The sequence below is a fragment of the Oncorhynchus clarkii genome, chromosome 25 (assembly GCF_045791955.1).
Source record: "Oncorhynchus clarkii lewisi isolate Uvic-CL-2024 chromosome 25, UVic_Ocla_1.0, whole genome shotgun sequence".
NCBI classification, from domain to species: domain Eukaryota; kingdom Metazoa; phylum Chordata; class Actinopteri; order Salmoniformes; family Salmonidae; genus Oncorhynchus; species Oncorhynchus clarkii.
In genome coordinates this window covers 42,535,283-42,560,312 of record NC_092171.1, presented here as the reverse complement: position 1 = coordinate 42,560,312, position 25,030 = coordinate 42,535,283, and the positions used below count along the sequence as shown (strand labels likewise).

Here is a 25,030-nt window from a genome sequence, read left to right as displayed (position 1 = left end):
CCCCCCTTTCAAACAAGTCTTGATGTTCTTCTTTATCGAAAGCTACCGCAACGCTTTTCCATTTCAAACAAGCGCGCTCTTCCAACCACCATCACACCCCCCCCCCCCCCCCGTCTTGCTTCATGTCTTCCAGCAGCCTATTTGATCCGATACCCTCTTCCAAGAACGCAATGCTTTCCACACTGTTATTTAATGCTGTCATGGAAATTATAATGCGCTTTTCTCCATAATGTAGATTTCATATTTCATACATAGATAGATTCCAGTCAAAAGTCAACGCCCACAATAAGTTCATATGACCTTTTTGGCAAGTTCCTATGACCTTTTTGGCAAGTTCCTATGACCTTTTTGTATGGCAATGTTCAAATCAAATCAAACTATGTACAGATCATAAACAGCGAGTAGCAGCAGAGGACAGGTAGCATTGGTAGCCGTTTGATTAACTGTTTCAGCGGTCTTATTGCTTGGGTGTAGAAGCTTTTAAGGAGCCTCTTGGACCTAGACTTGGTGCTCCGGTACCGCTTGTTGTGCGGTAGCAGAGAGAATAGTCTATGACTTGGGAGGCTGGAGTCTTTGACAATTTTTAGGGCCTTCCTCTGACACCGCCTGGTATAGAGGTCCTGGATGGTAGGAAGCTTGGCCCCAGTGATGTGCTGGGTCGTACCGACTACCCTCTGTAAGTGCCTTGCAAACAGAGGGATGCTGAATAGGCTAAACGTAGCTAGCTGGTATTTGCTTACAATGAAACTGAACATATTTCACTCTCCTCCATTTTGGAAGAAATTAATTTGTTCAAAACTGTTCAACTATTGTCTCTCTTTCTTTGAGTCAAATACTCACTACATGTTATGCACTGCAGTGCTAGCTAGCTGTAGCTTATGCTTTCAGTACTAAATTCATTCTCTGATCCTTTGATTGGGTAGACAACATTTCAGTTCATGCTGCAAGAACTCTGATAGGTTGGAGGACGTCCTCCGGAAGTTGTCATAATTACTGTGTAAGTGAGAACCATGAGCCTCCTAGGTTTTGTATTGAAGTCAATGTACTCAGAGGAGGACGGAAGCTAGCTGTCCTCCGGCTACATCATGGTGCTACCCTACAGAGTACCTTCATTGCAAAATTGTGTATTTGAATCAATTATTTGGTGACGTGAATATATTTAGTAAAGTTTTCTCTAAAAATAACAACTTTTTAAATGTTTGACAATTTTTCTTTTTATGAAAATCACTGAGGAGTATGGTCCACCACTTCCTCCTCTGAGGAGCCTCCACTGGTGTTATGAGCCATGACCAGCCTTTCAAAGCACTCCATGGCTACATAAGTGAGTGCTACGGGTCGGTAGTCATTTAGGCAGGTTACCTTGGCGTTCTTGGGCCCAGGGACTATGGTGGTCTGCTTGAAACATGTAGGTATTACAGACTCTTGCCAGTTGGTCAGCGCATGCTTCGAGTACACGTCCTGGTAATCCGTCTGGCCTTGTGAATGTTGACCTGTTGAAAGGTCTTACTCACATTGGCTATGGAGAGCGTGATCACACAGTTGTCCGGAACAGCTGGTGCTCTAATGCATGCTCAGTGTTGCTTGCCTTGAAGCGTGCATAGAAGTAATTTAGCTCTTCTGGTTGGCTCGTGTCACTGGGCAGCTCGCGTCTTGTAGCTCCCCTTTGTAGTCTGTAACACTTTGCAAGCCCTCCCACATCTGACTAGAGTCAGAGCCCCGATGTAGAAGGATTCAATCTTAGTCCTGTATTGATGCTTTGCCTGTTTGATGGTTCGTTGGAGGTCATAGCGGGATTTCTTATAAGCATCTGGGTTATGTGCCCCGCTCCTTGAAAGCGGCAGCCTTTAGCTCAATGCAGATTTTGGTTTTAATCCATGGCTTCTGGTTGAGGTATGTACGTACGGTCATCGTGGGAACGACGTCATCGATGCACTTATTGATGAAGCCGGTTACTGATGTGGTATATCGGATGAATCCCGGAACATATTCCAGTCTGTGCTAGCAAAACATTATTGTAGCTTAGCATCCGCGTCTGTGTGGAGGAAAGGTGGTCTAGAGTTGTTTTTTTCCCCCTCTGGTTGCACATGTGACATGCTGGTAGAAATGAAGTAAAATTGATTTAATTTTTCACTGCATTAACGTCCCCGGCCACTAGGAGCGCCACCTCTGGATGAGCATTTTCCTGTTTGATTATGGATTTATACAGCTCGTTTAATGCGGACTTAGTGCCAGCATTGGTTTGTGGTCAAATTAGTGGATTCAACTATTTCAGCCACACCTGTTGTTTACAGGTGTATAAAATCAAGCACACAGCCATGCAATCTCCATAGACAAACCAGAATGGCCTTACTGAAGAGATCAGTGACTTTCAACGTGGCACAGGTCATAGGATGCCACCTTTCCTACAAGTCAGTTCTTAAATATTTCTGCCCTGCTAGAGCTGCCCCAGTCTTGTAAGTGCTGTTACTGTGAAGTGGAAACGTCTAGGAGCAAAAACAGCTCAGCCGTGAAGTGGTAGGCCACACAAGCTCACAGAACGTGACCGCCGAATAGAGTGTAAAAATCGTCTGTCCTCGGTTGCAACACTCACTACCGAGTTCCAAACTGCCTCTGGAAGCAACGTCAGCACAATAACTGTTGGTCGGGAGCTTCATGAAATGGGTTTCCATGGCCAAGCAACTGCACACAAGCCTAGGACCACCATGCGCAATGCCAAGCGTCGGCTGGAGTGGTGTGAAGCTCGCCACCATTGGACTCTGGAGCAGTGGAAACGCGTTCTCTGGAGTGATGAATCACTCAACATCTGGCAGTCCAACTGAGAAATCGGAGTTTGGCGAATGCTATCTGCCCCGATGCATAGTGTAAACTAAAGTTTGGTGAAGGAGGAATAATGGTCTGGGGCTGTTTTTCATGGTTCAGGCCCCTTAGTTCCACTGAAGGGAAATCTTAACACTACAGCAAACAATGACATTCTAGACAATTCTGTGCTTCCAACTTTGTGGCAACAGTTTGGAGAAGGCCCTTTCCTGTTTCAGCATGGCAAGGCCCCCGTGCACAAAGCGAGAGGTCCAAAAATAAATAGGTTTGTCGAAATCGGTGTGGAAGAACTTGACTGGCCCGCACAGAGCCCTGACCCCAACCCCATCGAACACCTTTGGGATGAATTGGAACGCCGACTGTGAGCCAGGCCTAATCGTTCCAACATCAGTGCCCGACCTAACTAATGTGCTTGTGCTGTAAGTCCCCGCAGAAATGTTCCAACATCTAGTGGAAAGCCTTCCCAGAAGAGTGGAGGCTGTTATAGCAGCAAAGGGGGGGGACCAACTCCATATTAATGCCCATGATTTTGGATTGAGATGTTTGACGAGCAGGTGTCCACATACTTTTGGTCATGTAGTGTATGTAGGGTCAGGTAGATGATGAGTTTTTGCCAGGCCAAACCTTTGGTTGTTCAGGGTATGTTGGCCTACGATAGTTTCCAAGGAGGAATCTGCTATAATAAATGTATAGCATGTCAATTTCCTGTCAGGCAAGTAATGGACTGAAAGCAAATAATTTATGCATCCACAGACAGATGAAACAAAAACAGTGTTTTTTATCTTCAGGTTTGACGTTTATTAAAATAATCCTTTTCACATTTAAATAATCCTCAGTAGCCAAGTTTTCCATCCAATTGGAGAGACAGATTTTCATGTGAACATTCTAGAATCCGCATAAAAAGAAAATATGCAAATGTTTATTTGTCAAAACGGCAGCCAAGCATCGATCGTCATGTCACCAGAATAAGACCCTCGATATTTATTGGAAAGGAGCATCAAGATCACCATGCAGTTCTTCACCACCCTGTGAAGTTCATCATAACCTAGTTCATCTGTAGCCTAATAAAACTGCATGGTTTTCGTCGTGGAAGGACCACACACACACACACACACCTCCATTTCTCGCATAATACATTTTACAGACACAAAAAGAATCCACCATGTTAATTATCTGTCGGCATTTATACTACTGTACCGAAATGTTCCGGTTTCCATACCAGCATTATATATATATATATATCTTTTTCTATAATATTTTTCTAGGTATGATTTTACTCATGTGAAGACTGTGGATGGAAACCGTTTATTTCCCCCATAGAAAGGAACAGATTTAAGACGGGGAGGGTTACATCATACAGGAGAAGGGGATAAGGATAAATTAATATAACTGTAATGAATATGCCGGCATCACTGCACCAACCACCAGCATCTGACTGCGTAATAACAGCTAAAAAAACACCGTTCTACTGTGACTGACCTGTGGATCTTTAGGTAGGACGTGGGGACGGGGGGAGACAGGGGACGGGGGGAGACAGGGGACGTGGGGGGGGGAAGACAGGGGACGGGGGGAGACAGGGGATGGGGGGGGATTGGGTATGAGTAGCTCTGATTAGCTCAGCTCCAACTTCTGACGGTTGAGTCAAAAGCCACAATTCGCCGATTTAAAAAGCCTATGTGTGTTATTTTAAAGGTCCCCCCCCCCCCCCTCCATACCAGCATACTTTTGACCTAAAGTTGTGTGCATGGTAGGCAGGTCTGAACAGCACAAACAGATCTGGCACCAGGCTAGTCTTTGATGACAAAGAGAACGCATCTTCACCTTACCCCAGATCAAAACAACACATACATACATACATATATATATATATATATAAAGCTCTATCATGACATCGTTCAGGCCTTGAGTTCTATGTCCCTGCAGGATGGTCGTGGATCTCATGCATCTCTGGAGAATAGGTCAACAGAACAATCATGACCCATAGGTGCAGTAGTGCCTGAAAAAAACAAAAAAAACAAACTGGGCTTTAAAAGATCATTGTGACACATTTATTTTGAAACAGCAAGAGGTTTGTACTGGTTTCATTGGTTTTATTCAGTTAAAAAAGGAATAGAGAATTTTAACTTATACACTGCTCAAAAAAAATAAAGGGAACACTTAAAACAACACAATGTAACTCCAAGTCAATCACACTTCTGTGAAATCAAACTGTCCACTTAGGAAGCAACACTGATTGACAATAAATGTCACATGCTGTTGTGCAAATGGAATAGACAACATGTTGCTGCCTGCAACATCCTCCAGCATGACCGGTTTGGCGGTGGGTCAGTCATGGTGTGGTGGGGTGGCATTTCTTTGGGGGGCCGCACAGCCCTCCATGTGCTCGCCAGAGGTAGCCTGACTGCCATTAGGTCCCGAGATGAGATCCTCAGACCCCTTGTGAGACCATATGCTGGTGCGGTTGGCCCTGGGTTCCTCCTAATGCAAGACAATGCTAGACCTCATGTGGCTGGAGTGTGTTAGCAGTTCCTGTAAGAGGAAGGCATTGATGCTATGGACTGGCCCGCCCGTTCCCCAGACCTGAATCCAATTGAGCACATCTGGGACATCATGTCTCGCTCCATCCACCAACAGACTGTCCAGGAGTTGGTGGATGCTTTAGTCCAGGTCTGGGAGGAGATCCCTCAGGAGACCATCCGCCACCTCATCAGGAGCATGCCCAGGCATTGTAGGGGAGGTCATACACACTACTGAGCCTCATTTTGACTTGTTTTAAGGACATTACATCAAAGTTGGATCAGCCTGTAGTGTGGTTTTCCACTTTCATTTTGAGTGTGACTCCAAATCCAGACCTCCATGGGTTGATACATTTGATTTCCATTGATAATTTGTGTGATTTTGTTGTCAGCACATTCAACTATGTAAAGAAAAAAGTATTTAATAAGAATATTTCATTCATTCAGATCTAGGATGTGTTATTTTAGTGTCCCCTTTATTTTTTTGAGCAGTGTATTTTGGTTAGCGTTACATGTATAGTAATTATAGTAGTTGCAATTTTTTTTTAAAGTTTGCGATACAAAAAAAAAATACACAAATAGCATTAGAGCCAAAGACCCTCACCATATACAGTATTACAAAAACCCGAGCCATGGGGTAGCGTCTCAGGAAGATTCCTAACCGGATGCTGGAAGGACAAGATGTTCGGATTATTGTCGAGGTGAGATAAATGTGTGACACTCGTGTGGTTGAATGGTAAACATTCGTAAAATCTGAATTAAGCATCACAACGTACAGAACGAGAATTAAATTCCACTGCTCTTTTAACAACAACAACAACAACAGCTCATGTTATTGTGCCAAGTTAACAATACCAAACAATTCCTCAAACTTAACCTGCAGGTGTAGTTGTATGGTAACATTCCTGAAACTAAAATAAGAGCCTTGAAGGTCTTGTGGTTGATTGGCCCACCCACCCCCGTCTCAGTCCTGTCTGGCCCGCCCACCCCCGTCCTGTCTGGCCCGCCCACCCCCGTCCTGTCTGGCCCGCCCACCCCCGTCCTGTCTGGCCCGCCCACCCCCGTTCCCGTCCTGTCTGGCACCGTCGACCCATTTCTGTACTGTCTGAATAAAACATTATTTTAATTTTTTAAATCACACTCCTTTAAAAAAAACACAAAAAAAGTATATTATGATAAGGCCAACCCTCTGGTATAATGGCTCACCTGAACCGGTCGATGGTGCTGGCTGCCTTGCGTACCTGTCCATACACTCCTGGACTGTCGTGGTCGTTGAACAAGATTGGTGCATTCCTCTGTCGTGTCCCTGTGTGAAGTTAACGTAAAAGGCCTTTTTAGTCCTGCCTTTCAAGAGGTTATGGTGAAAACATAAACAAATCGCACATCTTTTACTAGTAACATCTCAGCTTCCCCAAAATAAACTCAAATCTCATTAAAAAAAAATTAAAAAATTACTCTGTGCCCTGCAAATACATTCTCTAGAACTGGATAAAAAACACCAGCCACGAACAATAAAATCAGTGGAATTGTGAGATTAAAAAGTCCTACTACCACTGGAGCAAATTAGTGCTATATTTAGGAACAAGGGAGAAGACTTCTCTATTTATAAACAAGGGAGAAGACTTCTCTGTTTAGGAACAAGGGAGAAGACGTCTCTGTTTAGGAACAAGGGAGAAGACGTCTCTGTTTAGGAACAAGGGAGAAGACGTCTCTGTTTAGGAACAAGGGAGAAGACGTCTCTATTTTAGAAACAAGGGAGATCTGTCCCCCCATAATCTCGCTGTCCCCCCCCTAATCTCGCTGTCCCCCCCCCCTAATCTCGCTGTCCCCCCCCTAATCTCGCTGTCCCCCCCCCCCCTAATCTCGCTGTCCCCCCCCCCTAATCTCGCTGTCCCCCCCCCTAATCTCGCTGTCCCCCCCCCTAATCTCGCTGTCCCCCCCCCCCTAATCTCGCTGTCCCCCCCCCCTAATCTCGCTGTCCCCCCCCCCCTAATCTCGCTGTCCCCCCCCTAATCTCGCTGTCCCCCCCCCTAATCTCGCTGTCCCCCCCTAATCTCGCTGTCCCCCCCTAATCTCGCTGTCCCCCCCTAATCTTGCTGTCCCCCCCCTAATCTCGCTGTCCCCCCCCCTAATCTCGCTGTCCCCCCCTAATCTCGCTGTCCCCCCCCCTTGCTGTCCCCCCCCTAATCTCGCTGTCCCCCCCTAATCTCGCTGTCCCCCCCCCTAATCTCGCTGTCCCCCCCCTAATCTCGCTGTCCCCCCCCTAATCTCGCTGTCCCCCCCTAATCTCGCTGTCCCACCCCCTAATCTCGCTGTCCCCCCCCTAATCTCGCTGTCCCCCCCCTAATCTCGCTGTCCCCCGGAGAAGTGTCAATATAAAAAAAACGATATGGTAAATCTATGAGTCCTTCCGGTGTACAACTGGATTCTGGTCATTTTGATTCTGCTTTCTTGTTGTACGGTTGTGTAGCTGCATTTCTCTTGTTGTGTAGCTGTAAAGGCCTCTGATACACTATGCTACAGTTAACTTAGACAAAAACAAAAACAACTTTAGGGGTAATGAAACATCATAAGAGAGAAGAGAACTGAAAGTGAATCCGTTTTGTTTAGTTCTGCTGGTTGTCATGTTTAATGTAATCTTGTTTGTTCAATCTCTGAAAACAACGCTGTGAAGACTCAAATTGATATTGAAGTTGGTATTCTGAGCAGTGAGCAAACAAAAGAACACTGCAATTATTATTTTTTTTTAATCTACAGATTTCTTTGATGAAATATTTCTCTGTTATGATTTTATGCAGATTTCTCAAAAGCTTCTGCAGAAAAGAACTAGATAATGTTGTCGGTTGTCAAATTAAGTATTAATGTCATAGCCATGTTTAGTCAATTCCACATGGAATAACACTTTTGTTAGGTGCTTTCATATAGGATCTAGCTGTGAGGTGAGCTGTGATTTTTTTCACCAGAATGAGCCTTTCCTCCCCGCTTCCTGTTTTGGTGAAAAGTGAGCCTGATTTTGGACCAGCTGCTGACCAACAAACAGGCTTTTTCCAGACAGGAGTGTGAAGAAGCCTGGTCACATGTCGTCAACACATAAGTATTACTCCCGGGCCTTAGACAAATTTTCACATCAAAACTGAAGCAACAGAAGTGGGTTTGAAAAGTCACCCGGCTGAAAGCATTATTCAAATAGACAGAATCGAAAAGGGATTATACAGGAATCTGAACATCGAAATGAAACAGGCTGATGTCTTGTTGTTAAGTGAGTTTGAGGAAGAGAGAAGGATCCGAGTGTCTCTCTAAAGTACAAATGCACCACGATGTCAGATAAAAGGACATCCTAAAGGCACAGATCTGAACAAAACAGGTTCCTAACCCACCAAAACACATGGAAATGATGTGAACAAAACAGGTTCCTAACCCACCAAAACACATGGAAATGATGTGAAAAAAAAAAAAAAAAATCAGGTTCCTAACCCACACAAGGTTAGAAAATCCAAAAGGAGATGAAAAGGAAGATGGAAACAGAAATCATTTCTGCGTGGTAAAGCTTTCGGTAAAAAAAATTCCTGCTGAAAAAGACCCATTGATAACTCACTGGGTTAAAGAGCATACATCCTGTGATGGATAAAGGAACGGCTTCACCTGCAGAGAAAACTGAAGAGACACACCAGCCAGGTCACACAAGAGAAAAGCCCTACCACTGCACTGAATGTGGGGGGGGGGTATGTTTTCACACTCTGCAGATCTCATAAAGCACCAGCGTGGATCCACACAGGAGAAAGATCCTTCCCCTTGTACAGCGTGTGTAAAAAATAAAAGAGTTTTCGTCATACACACACAATCTCTCTCAGTAGGCACAAGTTAATCCACACAGGAGGAAAACCCCCACTGTTGCCAACAATGTGGTACACATCTTTCGTCGAAAAGATGAGCTTGATAATAAACACATGATGATCCACACTGGGTTAAAGACCATACACCTGTGATGAGTGTGGGAAGAGTTTTCACCAGGGATGGCACACATGAGAACGTCCTTATCACTCTGCACTGAATGTGGGAAGACGTTTGACGAGCACCAGTGATCTTACAAGCCACCAGGTGATCCACACAGAAGTAAAAATAAAAAAATAAAGTAAAGAGCTTGAGCTGAGTGCTTCTTCATCAAATACAAAAAAAAATGCTTCCCAAATCTCAAATCAATGTATATATTTACTTGCAACGACGATCTATCAAATAAAGTTAGCTGATCGTCAAGAAAAAGACCACTTTAACCAACTGGTCCAGGGGTTGGAACACATCTTGGCTCGAGGGCAACACCCGGATTTCAAAACTCAGCACAGGGCAGCACAGATTCATTTTCAGACCGATTTGTTCATCAAAAACAATTTGCAAGCCAGCAAAAGGGCAGTTATTTAAAAAAATATATATTAATATTATATTAAAAGTCCATTATAATTTCTACATACTTTATATAGTTTTAGACATACAAGAGTAGCCTGGAGTTTGTTTTATTCCCCAAAAATAATAATTCCCCACCCTGAACTAGCCCTTAGCCTGGACCCAGACCAATACCTAAAGGAGATGGGTAAACACATTATTATTATATTATTAACATATCTGGGACAACCAGGCTACCTAATCATATCCGCCCACATGACAACCACGCTACCTAATCATATCCGTCCACATGACAACCACGCTACCTAATCATATCCGTCCACATGACAACCACGCTACCTAATCATATCCGTCCACATGACAACCACGCTACCTAATCATATCCGTCCACATGACAACCACGCTACCTAATCATATCCGTCCACATGACAACCAGGCTACCTAATCATATCCGCCCACATGACAACCAGGCTACCTAATCATATCCGTCCACATGACAACCACGCTACCTAATCATATCCGTCCACATGACAACCAGGCTACCTAATCATATCCGCCCACATGACAACCATTCTACCTAATCATATCCGTCCACATGACAACCACGCTACCTAATCATATCCGTCCACATGACAACCAGGCTACCTAATCATATCCGCCCACATGACAACCAGTCTACCTAATCATATTCGTCCACATGACAACCAGGCTACCTAATCATATCCGCCCACATGACAACCAGGCTACCTAATCATATTCGTCCACATGACATCAGTCTCACCTGAACTGGTCAAAAATAGTGTACTAAATGTATATAGGGTGCTATTTTTTTAAAAACAGCCCCAGCCTCACCTGGGCTCTCCATGCTGCTCATGTTAATGGCCGGCCCCCCGGTCTGCCCTCCTCCCTGGACGCTCTTCAGCTGGGTCTCCAGCCTCTCTAGCTGGAAGACCAGTGAGCTCTTCTCTGTTCCCAGGGACTCCAACATGGTCTGTTTCTGGATCAGAGTCTCCGTCAGCTGGTGTAACCTGCTCTCTAGCTCCACCTGGCTACTGCTGCTCAGAGCCTTATTGGTCAGCTAGGGAGGGGGGGCGGGGACAGGGAAATGTTACATTACTTGTGCTACTTCTAAAAATCAAATAAGAGTATTGGTCACTTACAGCTAAGCAGATGTTATATATCGTGCAGTGAAATGTTTATAGTCCTAAAATTATTCTCCTAAAAAATTGGCCTTTTTTTGACATTCTACTGCATTGTTAGGAGCTAGGACTATAAGCATTTCACTGCACGATAAATATATATATATTTTATTATGTGAACTTTATTGACATTCACTACCGTTCAAAAGTTTGGGATCATTTAGAAACGTCCTTGTTTTTTTAAAGAAAAATCACTTTTTTTTTTTTGTCCATTAAAATAACATCAAATTGGTCAGAAATACTGTGTAGACATTGTTAATGTTGTGCATGACTATTGTAGCTGGAAACGGATAGATTTTTTAACCAGAATACAAAAAGAGGAGTGGGAGGCCCCGGTGCACAACTGAGCAAGAGGACAAGTATTTTAGAGTGTCTAGTTTGAGAAACAGACGCCTCACAAGTCCTCAACTGGCAGCTTCGTTAAATAGTACCCGCAAAACACCAGTCTCAACATCAACAGTGAAGAGACGACTCCGGGATGCTGGCCTTCTAGGCAGAGTTCCTCTGTCCAGTCTCAACATCAACAGTGAAGAGACGACTCCGGGATGCTGGCCTTCTAGGCAGAGTTCCTCTGTCCAGTCTCAACGTCAACAGTGAAGAGACGACTCCGGGATGCTGGCCTTCTAGGCAGAGCTCCTCTGTCCAGTCTCAACGTCAACAGTGAAGAGGTGACTCCGGGATGCTGGCCTTCTAGGCAGAGTTCCTCTGTCCAGTCTCAACGTCAACAGTGAAGAGGTGACTCCGGGATGCTGGCCTTCTAGACAGAGTTCCTCTGTCCAGTCTCAACATCAACAGTGAAGAGGTGACTCCGGGATGCTGGCCTTCTAGGCAGAGTTCCTCTGTCCAGTCTCAACATCAACAGTGAAGAGGTGACTCCGGGATGCTGGCCTTCTAGGCAGAGTTCCTCTGTCCAGTCTCAACATCAACAGTGAAGAGGTGACTCCGGGACGCTGGCCTTCTAGGCAGAGTTCCTCTGTCCAGTCTCAACATCAACAGTGAAGAGGCGACTCCGGGATGCTGGCCTTCTAGGCAGAGTTCCTCTGTCCAGTCTCAACGTCAACAGTGAAGAGGCGACTCCGGGATGCTGGCCTTCTAGGCAGAGTTCCTCTGTCCAGTCTCAACGTCAACAGTGAAGAGGTGACTCCGGGATGCTGGCCTTCTAGGCAGAGTTCCTCTGTCCAGTCTCAACGTCAACAGTGAAGAGGCGACTCCGGGATGCTGGCCTTCTAGGCAGAGTTCCTCTGTCCAGTCTCAACGTCAACAGTGAAGAGGTGACTCCGGGATGCTGGCCTTCTAGACAGAGTTCCTCTGTCCAGTCTCAACGTCAACAGTGAAGAGGTGACTCCGGGATGCTGGCCTTCTAGGCAGAGTTCCTCTGTCCAGTCTCAACATCAACAGTGAAGAGGCGACTCCGGGATGCTGGCCTTCTAGGCAGAGTTCCTCTGTCCAGTCTCAACGTCAACAGTGAAGAGGAGACTCCAGGATGCTGGCCTTCTAGGCAGAGTTCCTCTGTCCAGTGTCTGTGTTCTTTGGCCCATCTTAATCTTTTCTTTTTATTGGCCAGTCTGAGATATGGCTTTTTCTTTGCAACTCTGTCTAGAAGGCCAGCATCTCGGAGTCGCCTCTTCACTGTTGACGTTGAGACTGGTGCTTTGCGGGTACAATTTAATGAAGCAGCCAGTTGAGGACTTGTAAACAATTGTTGGGAAAATGACTTAGGACATCTACTTTGTGCATGACACAACAGACTTGCCAAAACTACAGTTCGTTAACAAGAAATGTGTGGAGCGGTTTGAAAAACGCATGTTAACGACTCCGACCTAAGTGATTGTAAACTTCAGACTTCAACTGTCTATTTTACCTGGTTTCTGAGTTTCTGGATCTCATCTTCCCGATCCTTGATGCGACTCTGCAGTGTGGTCTTGGCACGGTGGTTTTCCTCCTCGACATACTGTAGCTCCTACATCACACAAAGAAGTTCCCACTTAGCCCAGATATAGATAAAGAAACAGGCAGGGACTACCTGGACATGTGGTCCAATAAGAAACGCACGTTTTACATTGCAAAACGTTTCATAATGTGTTTTTTCCGTTGCAAACCTCAAATGAATAGGACCCAAGTTTTATTAGTAGGATTGCTTTGGATATGCTTGGGTAGACATCGTCCAATGAAATGCTTACTTGCAGGTTCCTTCGACTATGCAACAATAAGAAAAAATAAGAATAGAATACACATTTTAGCATCAGTATAACACAGGAAGGCACCATTTATCATATTTACAGGTGTATTGGGGAAGGGGGGGGGGGACAGTGTATAAACTGAGCAGTGTAATAAGAGTCTGGTAGCAACAGTTGTGATGTGTGTAGCATGAACGTACACCACATGACCAAAAGTATGTGGACACCTGCTCGTCGAACATCTCATGCCAAAATCGTCGGCATTAATATGGAGTCGGTCCCCCCTTTTGCTGCTATAACAGCCTCCACTCTTCTGGGAAGGCTTTCCACTAGATGTTGGAACATTGCTGCTATAACAGCCTCCACTCTTCTGGGAAGGCTTTCCACTAGATGTTGGAACATTGCTGCTATAACAGCCTCCACTCTTCTGGGAAGGCTTTCCACTAGATGTTGGAACATTTCTGCTGGGACTTGCTTCCATTCAGCCACAAGAGTATTAGTGAGGTCGGGTACTGATGTTGGGTGATTAGGCCTGGCTCACAGTCGGCGTTCCAATTCATCCCAAAGGTGTTCGATGGAGTCAAGGTCAGGGCTCTGTGCAGGCCAGTCAAGTTCTTCCACACCGATCTCGACAAACCATTTTTGAATGGGACCTTGCTTTGTGCATTGTCATGCTGAAACAGGAAAGGGCTTTTGCCACAAAGCTGGAAGCACAGAATCGTCTAGAATGTCATTGTATGCTGTAGCATTAAGGTTGCCCTTCAGTGGAACTAAGGGGCCTAGCCCGAACCGTGAAAAACAGCCCCAGACCATTATTCATCCTCCACCAAACTTTACAGTTGGCACTATCTATTTCGGGCAGGTAGCGTTCTCCTGGCATCCGCCAAACCCAGATTCGGCAGTCAAACTGCCAGATGTTGAAGAGTGATTCATCACTCCAGAAAATGTGTTTCCACTGCTCCGGAGTCCAATAGCGGCGAGCTTTACACAACTGCCAATGAGATTGCTGGGCTTGATTTTATACACCCGTCAGCAACGGGGGTGTGTCTGAAAAAGGGGTGTGTCCACATACTGTGTGTATGTCTGTGTATATGTGAGTGAGTGCATGTGTGCGGAGAATCAGAGCAGGTGGTCAGTCCAGTTCAAGTGTTCAGCAGTCTGATGGTTTGTAGATAGAAACTGTCTCTGAGCCTGTTGGTATCAGACCTCATGCTCTGATACAGTCTTCCCAACGCTAAGGGAGAGAACAGATCGTGGCTGCGGTGTGTGTGGTCCTTGATGATGCTTCCTCAGACACCATTTTGAGTTGATGTCCTGAATGGGTGGGAGCACGGTCCCAGTGATGTATCGAGCCATCTTCACCACCCGCTGGAGGGCCACGGTCCCAGGGATGTACTGGGCCATCTTCACCACCCTCTGGAGGGCCACGGTCCCAGGGATGTACTGGGCCTTCTTCAACACCCGCTGGAGGGCCACGGTCCCAGGGATGTACTGGGCCTTCTTCACCACCCGCTGGAGGGCCACGGTCCCAGGGATGTACTGGGCCTTCTTCAACACCCTCTGGAGGGCCACGGTCCCAGGGATGTACTGGGCCTTCTTCAACACCCTCTGGAGGGCCACGGTCCCAGGGATGTACTGGGCCTTCTTCACCACCCGCTGGAAGGCCTTGCAGTCGTGTATGGACTAATTCCCTTACCAGGCTGTGATGCAACTGGTCAGGACGCACTCAATGGTGCAGCGGTAGTATTTGGTGAGGATCTGGGGTGGCATCCCAAATTTATTCAGCCGCCTTAGGAAGTAGAGACGCTGTTGCGCCCTCTTGACAAGAGTGGCGGTGTTGTTGGTCGATGTCAAGTCCTTAGTGATGTGGACGCAGAGGAACTTGAAACTCGTGATCCCATTGATGTGAATCGGGGCATGTTTCCTCTGCTTGCTGAAGTCAACAATCAACTCCTTTGTTTTGCTGACACTGACGGAGAGGTTGTTGTCATGACACCACAATGCCAGTTCACTGACATCTTCCCTAAAGGCTGTCTCATTGTTGTTGGTTATCAGGACTACAACCGTGATGTGTCGTCAGCAGACTTGACGATGGAGTTGGTGTCGTGCAAAGTCACACAGTTGTGGGTGAACAGGGAGTACAGCAGAGGACTGAGGACACACCCCTGGGGGACCCCTGTGTTAAGAGTCAGTGTGGAGGAGGTGTTGTTGACAAACCTCACAGCCTGTGGTCTGCCCGTCAGTGAGACCAGAATCCATTTGCAATGGGTGGTGTCCAGACCCTGGGCTCAGTGTTGAGCTTGGATGGAACAATAGTGTTGAATGCTGAACTGTAGTCAATGAACAGCATTCTTTGAATAAAAAAATAAAAAAACTTTTACCCCAGTTTCACGGTATCTAATTCGTAGTTACAATCTTGTCTCATCGCGGCAACTCCCGTACGAAAAGCGTCAGTCCTAGCTTGCAATTATGAAATTCAATTTTTCAACACCAATAATGTTTTGAAAAAAAAACGGACTTTTGCTTTCAAAAGCAGCTCAAACATAAAACACACAACAATGACCTTCAGAGCCATTGAATTATAGTGTACATTACAGAGAAATAACGCATGCTCTAGAATGCCCTCCAAGCCAATCAGAAAGGAGTATTCAACAACGCCCGTGGTATAATAAGATATATTCTGCTACCTGTTTGTAGCGCTCCACCTCGGCCTCCACTTCCTGCTTGGCTCTGGTCTGTCGGGCCTGTTGCTCCTGGTTCTCCAGCTGCTGCTCTCGCCATGTCTCTGCCTCAGTCAGGGCCGCTACCTCCAAGTCCTGGGAGAAGAAAGGTCACAACATCTCACTCTTACAGCCAGGTCATCCAGCTACCAAGGTTGTCTTGAAGTAAGCATGTCCTGTGTGGCTCAGTTGGTGCCATGCAACGGCAAGGTGAGGAGTTCAAGTCCCGCAGGGATACTGCAGGAATCACATCAACATACTAAAGAATTGTATGCACTCACATTGTACTGTAAGTTGCTTTGTATGTGTGCTAAGGGGGTGTCGGCCTGAGAGAGGGATATATATCATTGAAACCATCTCCAGTCCCTTCTCACCTGTATCTCAGCTCGGAGCGTCTGCATCTGTCCCTGTAGTTTCTGGATCTCGTCTCTCTGCAGCTCCTTCTCATGTCTAAGCTCCTCCAGCTCCAAAACTCCGGCTCCTCCTCCTTCCAGACCATCCAAGCCTGACCCCTCCTTCAGGCTGCTGATCAGCTTCTCTTTGGACTGGAGAGGACACACACACAAAAGCATTAGAAAGGAAATAGTGAGTTGTGTCCTAAATCTCCCTTATGTGACAGATTATTATTATTATTATTATTATTATTATTATTATTATTATGTTTTTAAAGATCTCTATCTCTTACCTGTAGTATGCGGGAGGCTTTGTGTTTATAGTCTTGTAACTCCTGCTTGGCAGTCTCGGCTGCGTTCCGGGCACTCCTCATCTGCTGTTGGAGGTCCTCGACCCGGTGCTTGTCATCCGACGCCCGTCTCTCTGCGCCCGTCACAGCCTCCGCTAGCGTCTGCCTCTCCGCCTCCACCTTGGATAGCCGCACCGCAAACTCACTCTGTGGGAACCACGGAGACGACACGTTATGTAGTCTATGATTGACTTTACAGTGCATTTTGGGAAAGTATTCAGAACCCCTAGACTTTTTACACATTTCATTACAGCCTTATTCTAAAATGTATTAAATAAAACTAAATCAAATCAACCACACAATACCCCATAATGACATCACAATACCCCATAATGACATCACAATACCCCATAATGACATCACAATACCCCATAATGAGAAAGCAAAACATGTTTTTTTTTTTGTGCATATTTATTCAAAAAAAAAAAAAAAACAGAAATACATTATTTACATAAGTATTCAGACACTTTGTTATGAGACTCGAAATTGCGCTCGGGTGCATCCTGTTTCCATTGACCATCTCTAAGATGTTTCTACAACTTGATTGGACATGATTTGGAAAGGCACACACCTGTCTATATAAATGGTCCCACAGTTGACAGTGCATGTCAGAGCCAAAACCAAGCCCTGAGGTGGAAGGAATTGTCCATAGAGCTCCGAGACAGGATTGTGTTGAGGCGGGGCCTCTTAGAGTGGTGCAGTGGTCTAAAGCACTGCATCGCAGTTTCTAGCTGTTCCATTAGAGATCTTGGTTAGAGTCTAGGCTCTGTCTCAGCCATGAGACCTATGGGGCGGCGCACAATTGGCCCAGCGTCGTCCTGCTAGGGGAGGGTTTGGCCGGCATGGATGTCCCTGTCCCATCGCGACTCCTGTGGAGGGCCGGGCGCATGTACGCTGACACGGTCGCCAGGTGTAACGGTGTTTCCTCCGACACGTTGGTGCGGCTGGCTTCCGGGTTAAGCGGGCGTTGGGTCATGAAGCAGTGCGGCTTGGTTGGGTCGTGTTTCGGAGTACGTACGGCTCTCGACCTTCGCCTCTCCCGAGTCCGCACGGGAGTTTTAGCGATGAGACAAGACTAACTACCAATTAGATACCGCAAAACTGGGGATGAAAAAAATGGGTAAAAAGTCAAAATAAATGTAAATATATATTTTTTTAATTAAATAAAAGATTGTGTCGAGGTACAGATCTGGGGAAAGGTACCAAAACATTTCTGCAGTATTGAAGCTCCCCAGGAACACAGTGGCCTCCATCATTCTTAAATGGAAGAAGTTTGGAACCACCAAGACTCTTCCTAGAGCTGGCCGCCCGGCAAAACTGAGCAATTGGGGGAGAAAGGCCTTGGTCAGGGAGGTGACCAAGAACCCGATGGTCACTCTGACAGAGCTCCAGAGTTCCTCTGTGGAGATGGGAGAACCTTCCAGAAGGACAACCATCTCTGCAGCACTCCACTAATCAGGCCTTTATGGTAGAGTGGCCAGACGGTAGCCACTCCTCAGTAAAAGGCACATGACAGCCCGCTTGAATGAAACCAAGATTTAACTATTTGGCCTGAATGCCAAGTGTCACGTATGGAGGAAACAACCCACCATCCCTATGGTGAAGCATGGTGGTGGCAGCATCATGCTGCGGGGATGTTTTTCAGCGGCAGGGACTGGGAGACTAGTCAGGATCGAGGGAAAGATGAATGGAGCAAAGTATAGAGAGATTGTTGATGAAAACCTGCTCCAGAGCGCTCAGGACCTCAGACTGGGGCGAAGGTTCACCTTCCAACAGGGCAACGACCGTAAGCACACAGCCAAGACTTCGGGACAAGTCTCAGAATGTCCTAGAGTCGCCCAGCCAGAGACCGGACCTGAACCCGATTGAACATCTCTACAGAGACCTGAAAATAGCTGTGCAGCGACACTCGCCATCCAATCTGACAGAGCTTGAGAGAATCTGCAGAGAAGAATGGGAGAAACTCCCCAAATACAGGTGTACGAAAACCTGTATTTCTTTAGAGTTTTTTAAAACTTTTACTTAACTAGACAAGTCAGTTAAGAACAAATTCTTATTTACAATGACGGCTTTATGGGGAACAGTGGGTTAAACTGCCTTGTTCAGGGGAACAGTGGGGTTAAACTGCCTTGTTCAGGGGAACAGTGGGTTAAACTGCCTTGTTCAGGGGAACAGTGGGTTAAACTGCCTTGTTCAGGGGAACAGTGGGTTAAACTGCCTTGTTCAGGGGAACAGTGGGTTAAACTGCCTTGTTCAGGGGAACAGTGGGGTTAAACTGCCTTGTTCAGGGGAACAGTGGGTTAAACTGCCTTGTTCAGGGGAACAGTGGGTTAAACTGCCTTGTTCAGGGGAACAGTGGGTTAAACTGCCTTGTTCAGGGGAACAGTGGGGTTAAACTGCCTTGTTCAGGGGAACAGTGGGGTTAAACTGCCTTGTTCAGGGGAACAGTGGGGTTAAACTGCCTTGTTCAGAAGAACAGTGGGGTTAAACTGCCTTGTTCAGAAGAACAGTGGGGTTAAACTGCCTTGTTCAGGGGAACAGTGGGGTTAACTGCCTTGTTCAGGGGAACAGTGGGGTTAACTGCCTTGTTCAGGGGAACAGTGGATTAACTGCCTTGTTCAGGGGAACAGTGGGGTTAACTGCCTTGTTCAGGGGAACAGTGGGGTTAACTGCCTTGTTCAGGGGAACAGTGGGTTAAACTGCCTTGTTCAGGGGAACAGTGGGTTAAACTGCCTTGTTCAGGGGAACAGTGGGGTTAAACTGCCTTGTTCAGGGGAACAGTGGGGTTAAACTGCCTTGTTCAGGGGAACAGTGGGGTTAAACTGCCTTGTTCAGGGGAACAGTGGGGTTAACTGCCTTGTTCAGGGGAACAGTGGGGTTAAACTGCCTTGTTCAGGGGAGCAGTGGGGTTAAACTGCCTTGTTCAGGGGAACAGTGGGGTTAAACTGCCTTGTTCAGGGGAACAGTGGGGTTAACTGCCTTGTTCAGGGGAACAGTGGGGTTAACTGCCTTGTTCAGGGGAATAGTGGGTGAACTGCCTTGTTCAGGGGAACAGTGGGGTTAAACTGCCTTGTTCAGGGGAACAGTGGGTTAACTGCCTTGTTCAGGGGAACAGTGGGTTTAACTGCCTTGTTCAGGGGAACAGTGGGTTAAACTGCCTTGTTCAGGGGAACAGTGGGGTTAAACTGCCTTGTTCAGGGGAACAGTGGGGTTAAACTGCCTTGTTCAGGGGAACAGTGGGGTTAAACTGCCTTGTTCAGGGGAACAGTGGGGTTAAACTGCCTTGTTCAGGGGAACAGTGGGTTAAACTGCCTTGTTCAGGGTAACAGTGGGGTTAAACTGCCTTGTTCAGGGGAACAGTGGGGTTAAACTGCCTTGTTCAGGGGAACAGTGGGGTTAAACTGCCTTGTTCAGGGGCAGAACGCCAGATTTTTATCTGGTCAGTTTAGGGATTCAATCTAGCAACCTTTCGGTTACTGGTTCTAACCACTAGGCTACCTGCCGCCACGGGTACGTAGCGACATGCCCAAGAAGACATCTCTGCCAAAGGTGCTTCTTCAAAGTACAGCGTAAAAGGGTCTGAATACTTATGTAAATGTGATAGTATGGGGTATTGTGTGTAGATTGATTAGGAATAAGATTTTTGAAAAAGGGGTCTGTACTTTCTGAATGTACATGAAGAACGTGCCCTGTTTCCACTAGTTACACCATCCTTCATTTTGCTTTGACAGATTAAAGATTCATTTAAAAAAAAAATATATATATATATATATCTATCAATGTGTACTTGAGAGTTGGGACCGTGTGTGTGTGTGTATATATTTTTCTACCTGCATCTGTCTATAGCCATCCTGTTCCCTGCGTAGAGCCATGTCTGCCTCCCTCAGTCTCTCCTGCATGGTCGTCATGGCCTGGGACTGCATACTGCTTCCTTCTGTGTGGTCCTGGAGGATCCTAGACATGACGGGGGTACAAAGTTAGTCGTCGTCTCCCTAGTACTATACAAAACCAACTTCAGTGTGATGCTAACGGCTTCGTTGGGCTCGGACCAGTGGTTCTCCATAAAGACATGTGACCGGACCTCCTTGACAGCGTACCAACCAGTCGTCCTACAGAAAAGGATCCGATTCAATAACTTCATTGGCGACATTTCAAGCTAGCTGTGGAGTGGAGCTTACGGCACGTTCTCACCTCCGTTACACATAGACTAGCTATTCAGAGAGCACCTCACACAGAGCCTCCGGAGCAACACCATGTTAACAGTGCTCACGTGGGTTAGATATGGATTATTAGACTAGCTATTCAGAGAGCACCTCACACAGAGCCTCCGGAGCAACACCATGTTAACAGTGCTCACGTGGGTTAGATATGGATTATTAGACTAGCTATTCAGAGAGCACCTCACACAGAGCCTCCGGAGCAACACCATGTTAACAGTGCTCACGTGGGTTAGATATGGATTATTAGACTAGCTATTCAGAGAGCACCTCACACAGAGCCTCCGGAGCAACACCATGTTAACAGTGCTCACGTGGGTTAGATATGGATTATTAGACTAGCTATTCAGAGAGCACCTCACACAGAGCCTCCGGAGCAACACCATGTTAACAGTGCTCACGTGGGTTAGATATGGATTATTAGACTAGCTATTCAGAGAGCACCTCACACAGAGCCTCCGGAGCAACACCATGTTAACAGTGCTCACGTGGGTTAGATATGGATTATTAGACTAGCTATTCAGAGAGCACCTCACACAGAGCCTCCGGAGCAACACCATGTTAACAGTGCTCACGTGGGTTAGATATGGATTATTAGACTAGCTATTCAGAGAGCACCTCACACAGAGCCTCCGGAGCAACACCATGTTAACAGTGCTCACGTGGGTTAGATATGGATTATTAGACTAGCTATTCAGAGAGCACCTCACACAGAGCCTCCGGAGCAACACCATGTTAACAGTGCTCACGTGGGTTAGATATGGATTATTAGACTAGCTATTCAGAGAGCACCTCACACAGAGCCTCCGGAGCAACACCATGTTAACAGTGCTCACGTGGGTTAGATATGGATTATTAGACTAGCTATTCAGAGAGCACCTCACACAGAGCCTCCGGAGCAACACCATGTTAACAGTGCTCACGTGGGTTAGATATGGATTATTAGACTAGCTATTCAGAGAGCACCTCACACAGAGCCTCCGGAGCAACACCATGTTAACAGTGCTCACGTGGGTTAGATATGGATTATTAGACTAGCTATTCAGAGAGCACCTCACACAGAGCCTCCGGAGCAACACCATGTTAACAGTGCTCACGTGGGTTAGATATGGATTATTAGACTAGCTATTCAGAGAGCACCTCACACAGAGCCTCCGGAGCAACACCATGTTAACAGTGCTCACGTGGGTTAGATATGGATTATTAGACTAGCTATTCAGAGAGCACCTCACACAGAGCCTCCGGAGCAACACCATGTTAACAGTGCTCACGTGGGTTAGATATGGATTATTAGACTAGCTATTCAGAGAGCACCTCACACAGAGCCTCCGGAGCAACACCATGTTAACAGTGCTCACGTGGGTTAGATATGGATTATTAGACTAGCTATTCAGAGAGCACCTCACACAGAGCCTCCGGAGCAACACCATGTTAACAGTGCTCACGTGGGTTAGATATGGATTATTAGACTAGCTATTCAGAGAGCACCTCACACAGAGCCTCCGGAGCAACACCATGTTAACAGTGCTCACGTGGGTTAGATATGGATTATTAGACTAGCTATTCAGAGAGCACCTCACACAGAGCCTCCGGAGCAACACCATGTTAACAGTGCTCACGTGGGTTAGATATGGATTATTCTCTGACTTTAAAAAAAAATGTTTTACTAATATGTAAATGTTGAAGCAGTAGGAGAGCCTCATTGACTGGATCTATTCATTCACAAAGATATGGTTAATTAAACATACCTTCTGACAAATGTAGTTGTCTTCTACTAATAATGAATGAAGCAGACAGATTTAGTACTTCCAGGCCTATCCGTCTAACAAAGATTGTAAACATACCGGGACCTCTCAGTCTGTGCCTCCTCCAGAGCAGAGCTCCGTGACTTCAGTAACTGATCTGCCTCATCCAGCCTGACTTTCAGCACAGCCAACTGCCCGTCCTTAGCACCGAGGGCCTCTGTGAGGTCATCAACCTGCGAACGCAGCTCCCTGACCGTGCGGTCTGTGCGAGACTGGTCCGAATTCCACTTCTCTGTGCGTAACCGTGCCTGGTTCAATTCTGTAGGAAAGAGATTATGACCATAGTTACGCCCACGACAGACATAAACCAAACCACATTATTTAGGTGTCTGCTACACATACACGAGCAAAACCTGGTCCCAGATCTGTCAGTGCTGTGTTGGCAAGACAACATCCATCGGCATGACAACGACCATAGGAGTTGGCAAGACAGCATAAACAGATTTGGGACCGGACATGAGTCTTCTTCCTCAGTCTTCTCTCTCTCAGCTCTCTCACCCTCCTGAGTGTCTTTGGCTCTCTGGATGATGGATGCCAGTTCCTGGTTGAGGGAGGTGACCTCTGACCTCAGTAGCTGGTTCTCCAAACGCAGACTGGACATCATCTGACTCTGCTGCTCCTCTATAGGGGGCGGGGCCAGGGCTGGGGGAGGGGCCTCGTATGTGGCCGGAGACTCTGATAAGTAGGTGATAGACTGGGGAACAGCCAACCCAGAGTCAGAACCATCAGGTGTGTCTGGAAAAAAGAGAAAGAGAGAATACATATAAAGGAGGGAACGTTGAGCTGATGATTTAAATTAGCAATTGTAACTAGAACACTGTTGATTATTTCATAAACGTATATGATGTCGACCAAACATAAAATAACAAAAAGGCAGTGCCTTGACATTAACATTACCAGTTTAAGTGTCAGTACCTTGACTTTCTTTGGCAGAGCCATCCTCCGAACCCCCTGTTTTGGCACTGTGAGTACTGGTGGACAGAGAGCTGTAGCTGGAGGTTCGCGACATGCCCCGTAGGGAGGGGGGCGTGGAGGGGGCTGAGGGGACCATGATGGGGGCAGCAGCCGAGACAGGAGGTGCTGGCTGTGGGGAGCCTGATCCTTCAGGAGATACTCTGAGAGGATCTCTTGGTCTGACCTCCCGCCTCTCGTTGGCCGCCGCCGGAGGGTCTGAGCTGTTAAGGAAGTCAAACAACAGGTCATCATCTACATCTTGCTCACTCTGACTCTTCTTACTGGGCCTCACAAAGCTGGAGGAGGGTTTGATGGAGCTGGAGGAGGAGGCAGTGCTGGAAGACCCCAGGGGAAGGGTGCTGGTAGTGGAGACTGTGGCTGAGCTAGTCAACAGGGAACCTTTGGATTTTTTTATGTTGCCAGCAGCTGCAGTAATGAAACCAGATCCTGGTGCGTTGTGGGAGGTGGAGTTCCCATAGGGGTGTTGCTGTGTCTCTGATGTGTTGGTGCTGTAGCCGGTGCTACTGTACGGAGAGGTTTCGGTGGAGTCAGGAGCATCGTAGGCTGAGGAGAAGGAGGAGGTGCGGCCTTGGGGTTTGGTCAGGCTGGCAGCTCCTGCATCCACTTTATTCAGGAAGTCTTCAGCTTTCCCTGCCAGGTCAGCCAACCAAGACATTCTGCATCCTAGAAACACAAATTAATCAGTTTGTCAGATTCAGAAATTAAATAACAATAGCGTTTGTGACAAAATCTCATGTGTATGTCAAAAGACATTCCCCTAAAACCAAAAGATAATGCAAAATGTTATGATGACATTGCTTCTACCGTCCAACAGATAGCAAGATTGTTGATGTTATGGCTAACATCTTTGAAGGCTAGCTAGAAATCCGGGTGATCACTAAGTTAACCCTCAAAATAGTATAAAATGGTCTTTGTGGGTAGGTTTAACAACATACTGAGATATCAACTTTCAGCTTTCGGCATAAATCAGGGGTGGATTACACAGGGTCCGACAACCAAACTATCTTAACATATTAGCATCCATTATCTCGAACTAGCTAGTCGACTTACCGTATAACAACAGCGACGTCCAAAACTAAAAATAAATAAATATCCCAGACAATTTATAGACCGGGATGAATAATCAACAGATAGACTATAGTGTCACATTTACACATTATCTGGTAAATCTTTGTTAGGTAAATATTAGCGTTTGGATCTGTCTCATACGTGGACCAGGAACTAACGCAAGGACCCCCAAAAACAGAACGCCTATCTCGATGCCTGATTAAAATACAAGCCAGCTGTCAGGATTTTGACACAGATAGAACAGTAAACCAGGTGTTTCACCGAATGTATAAATCTGAAATATCCGGTTGACATTTCCACTCAACACCAAAGCGATGAGAGGAATCCAAGTAGGGGGAGATGGAATTTGGCCGATATTCAGCAAATTTTCTCATCACGAAACATTTGATCTCAATA

General features: G+C 46.4%; 1 protein-coding gene across 1 annotated transcript; it reads right to left on the bottom strand.

Annotated features, from left to right (window-relative positions):
* Positions 1-4,422: 4,422 nt before the first annotated feature.
* LOC139383412 (golgin A5) lies at positions 4,423-24,797 on the bottom strand. Its single transcript, XM_071127954.1, has 13 exons — positions 24,617-24,797; positions 23,507-24,229; positions 23,090-23,326; positions 22,631-22,850; positions 20,400-20,523; positions 16,513-16,716; positions 16,202-16,372; positions 15,795-15,923; positions 12,792-12,890; positions 10,584-10,809; positions 6,540-6,639; positions 5,938-6,001; positions 4,423-4,813 (listed from the first exon to the last, which is right to left on the bottom strand). Exons 2-13 carry the CDS (start codon positions 24,219-24,221, stop codon positions 4,727-4,729), a joined length of 2,376 nt encoding a protein of 791 aa, XP_070984055.1. The 5' UTR covers positions 24,222-24,229; positions 24,617-24,797; the 3' UTR covers positions 4,423-4,726.
* Between the last annotated feature and the right edge of the window lie 233 nt (positions 24,798-25,030).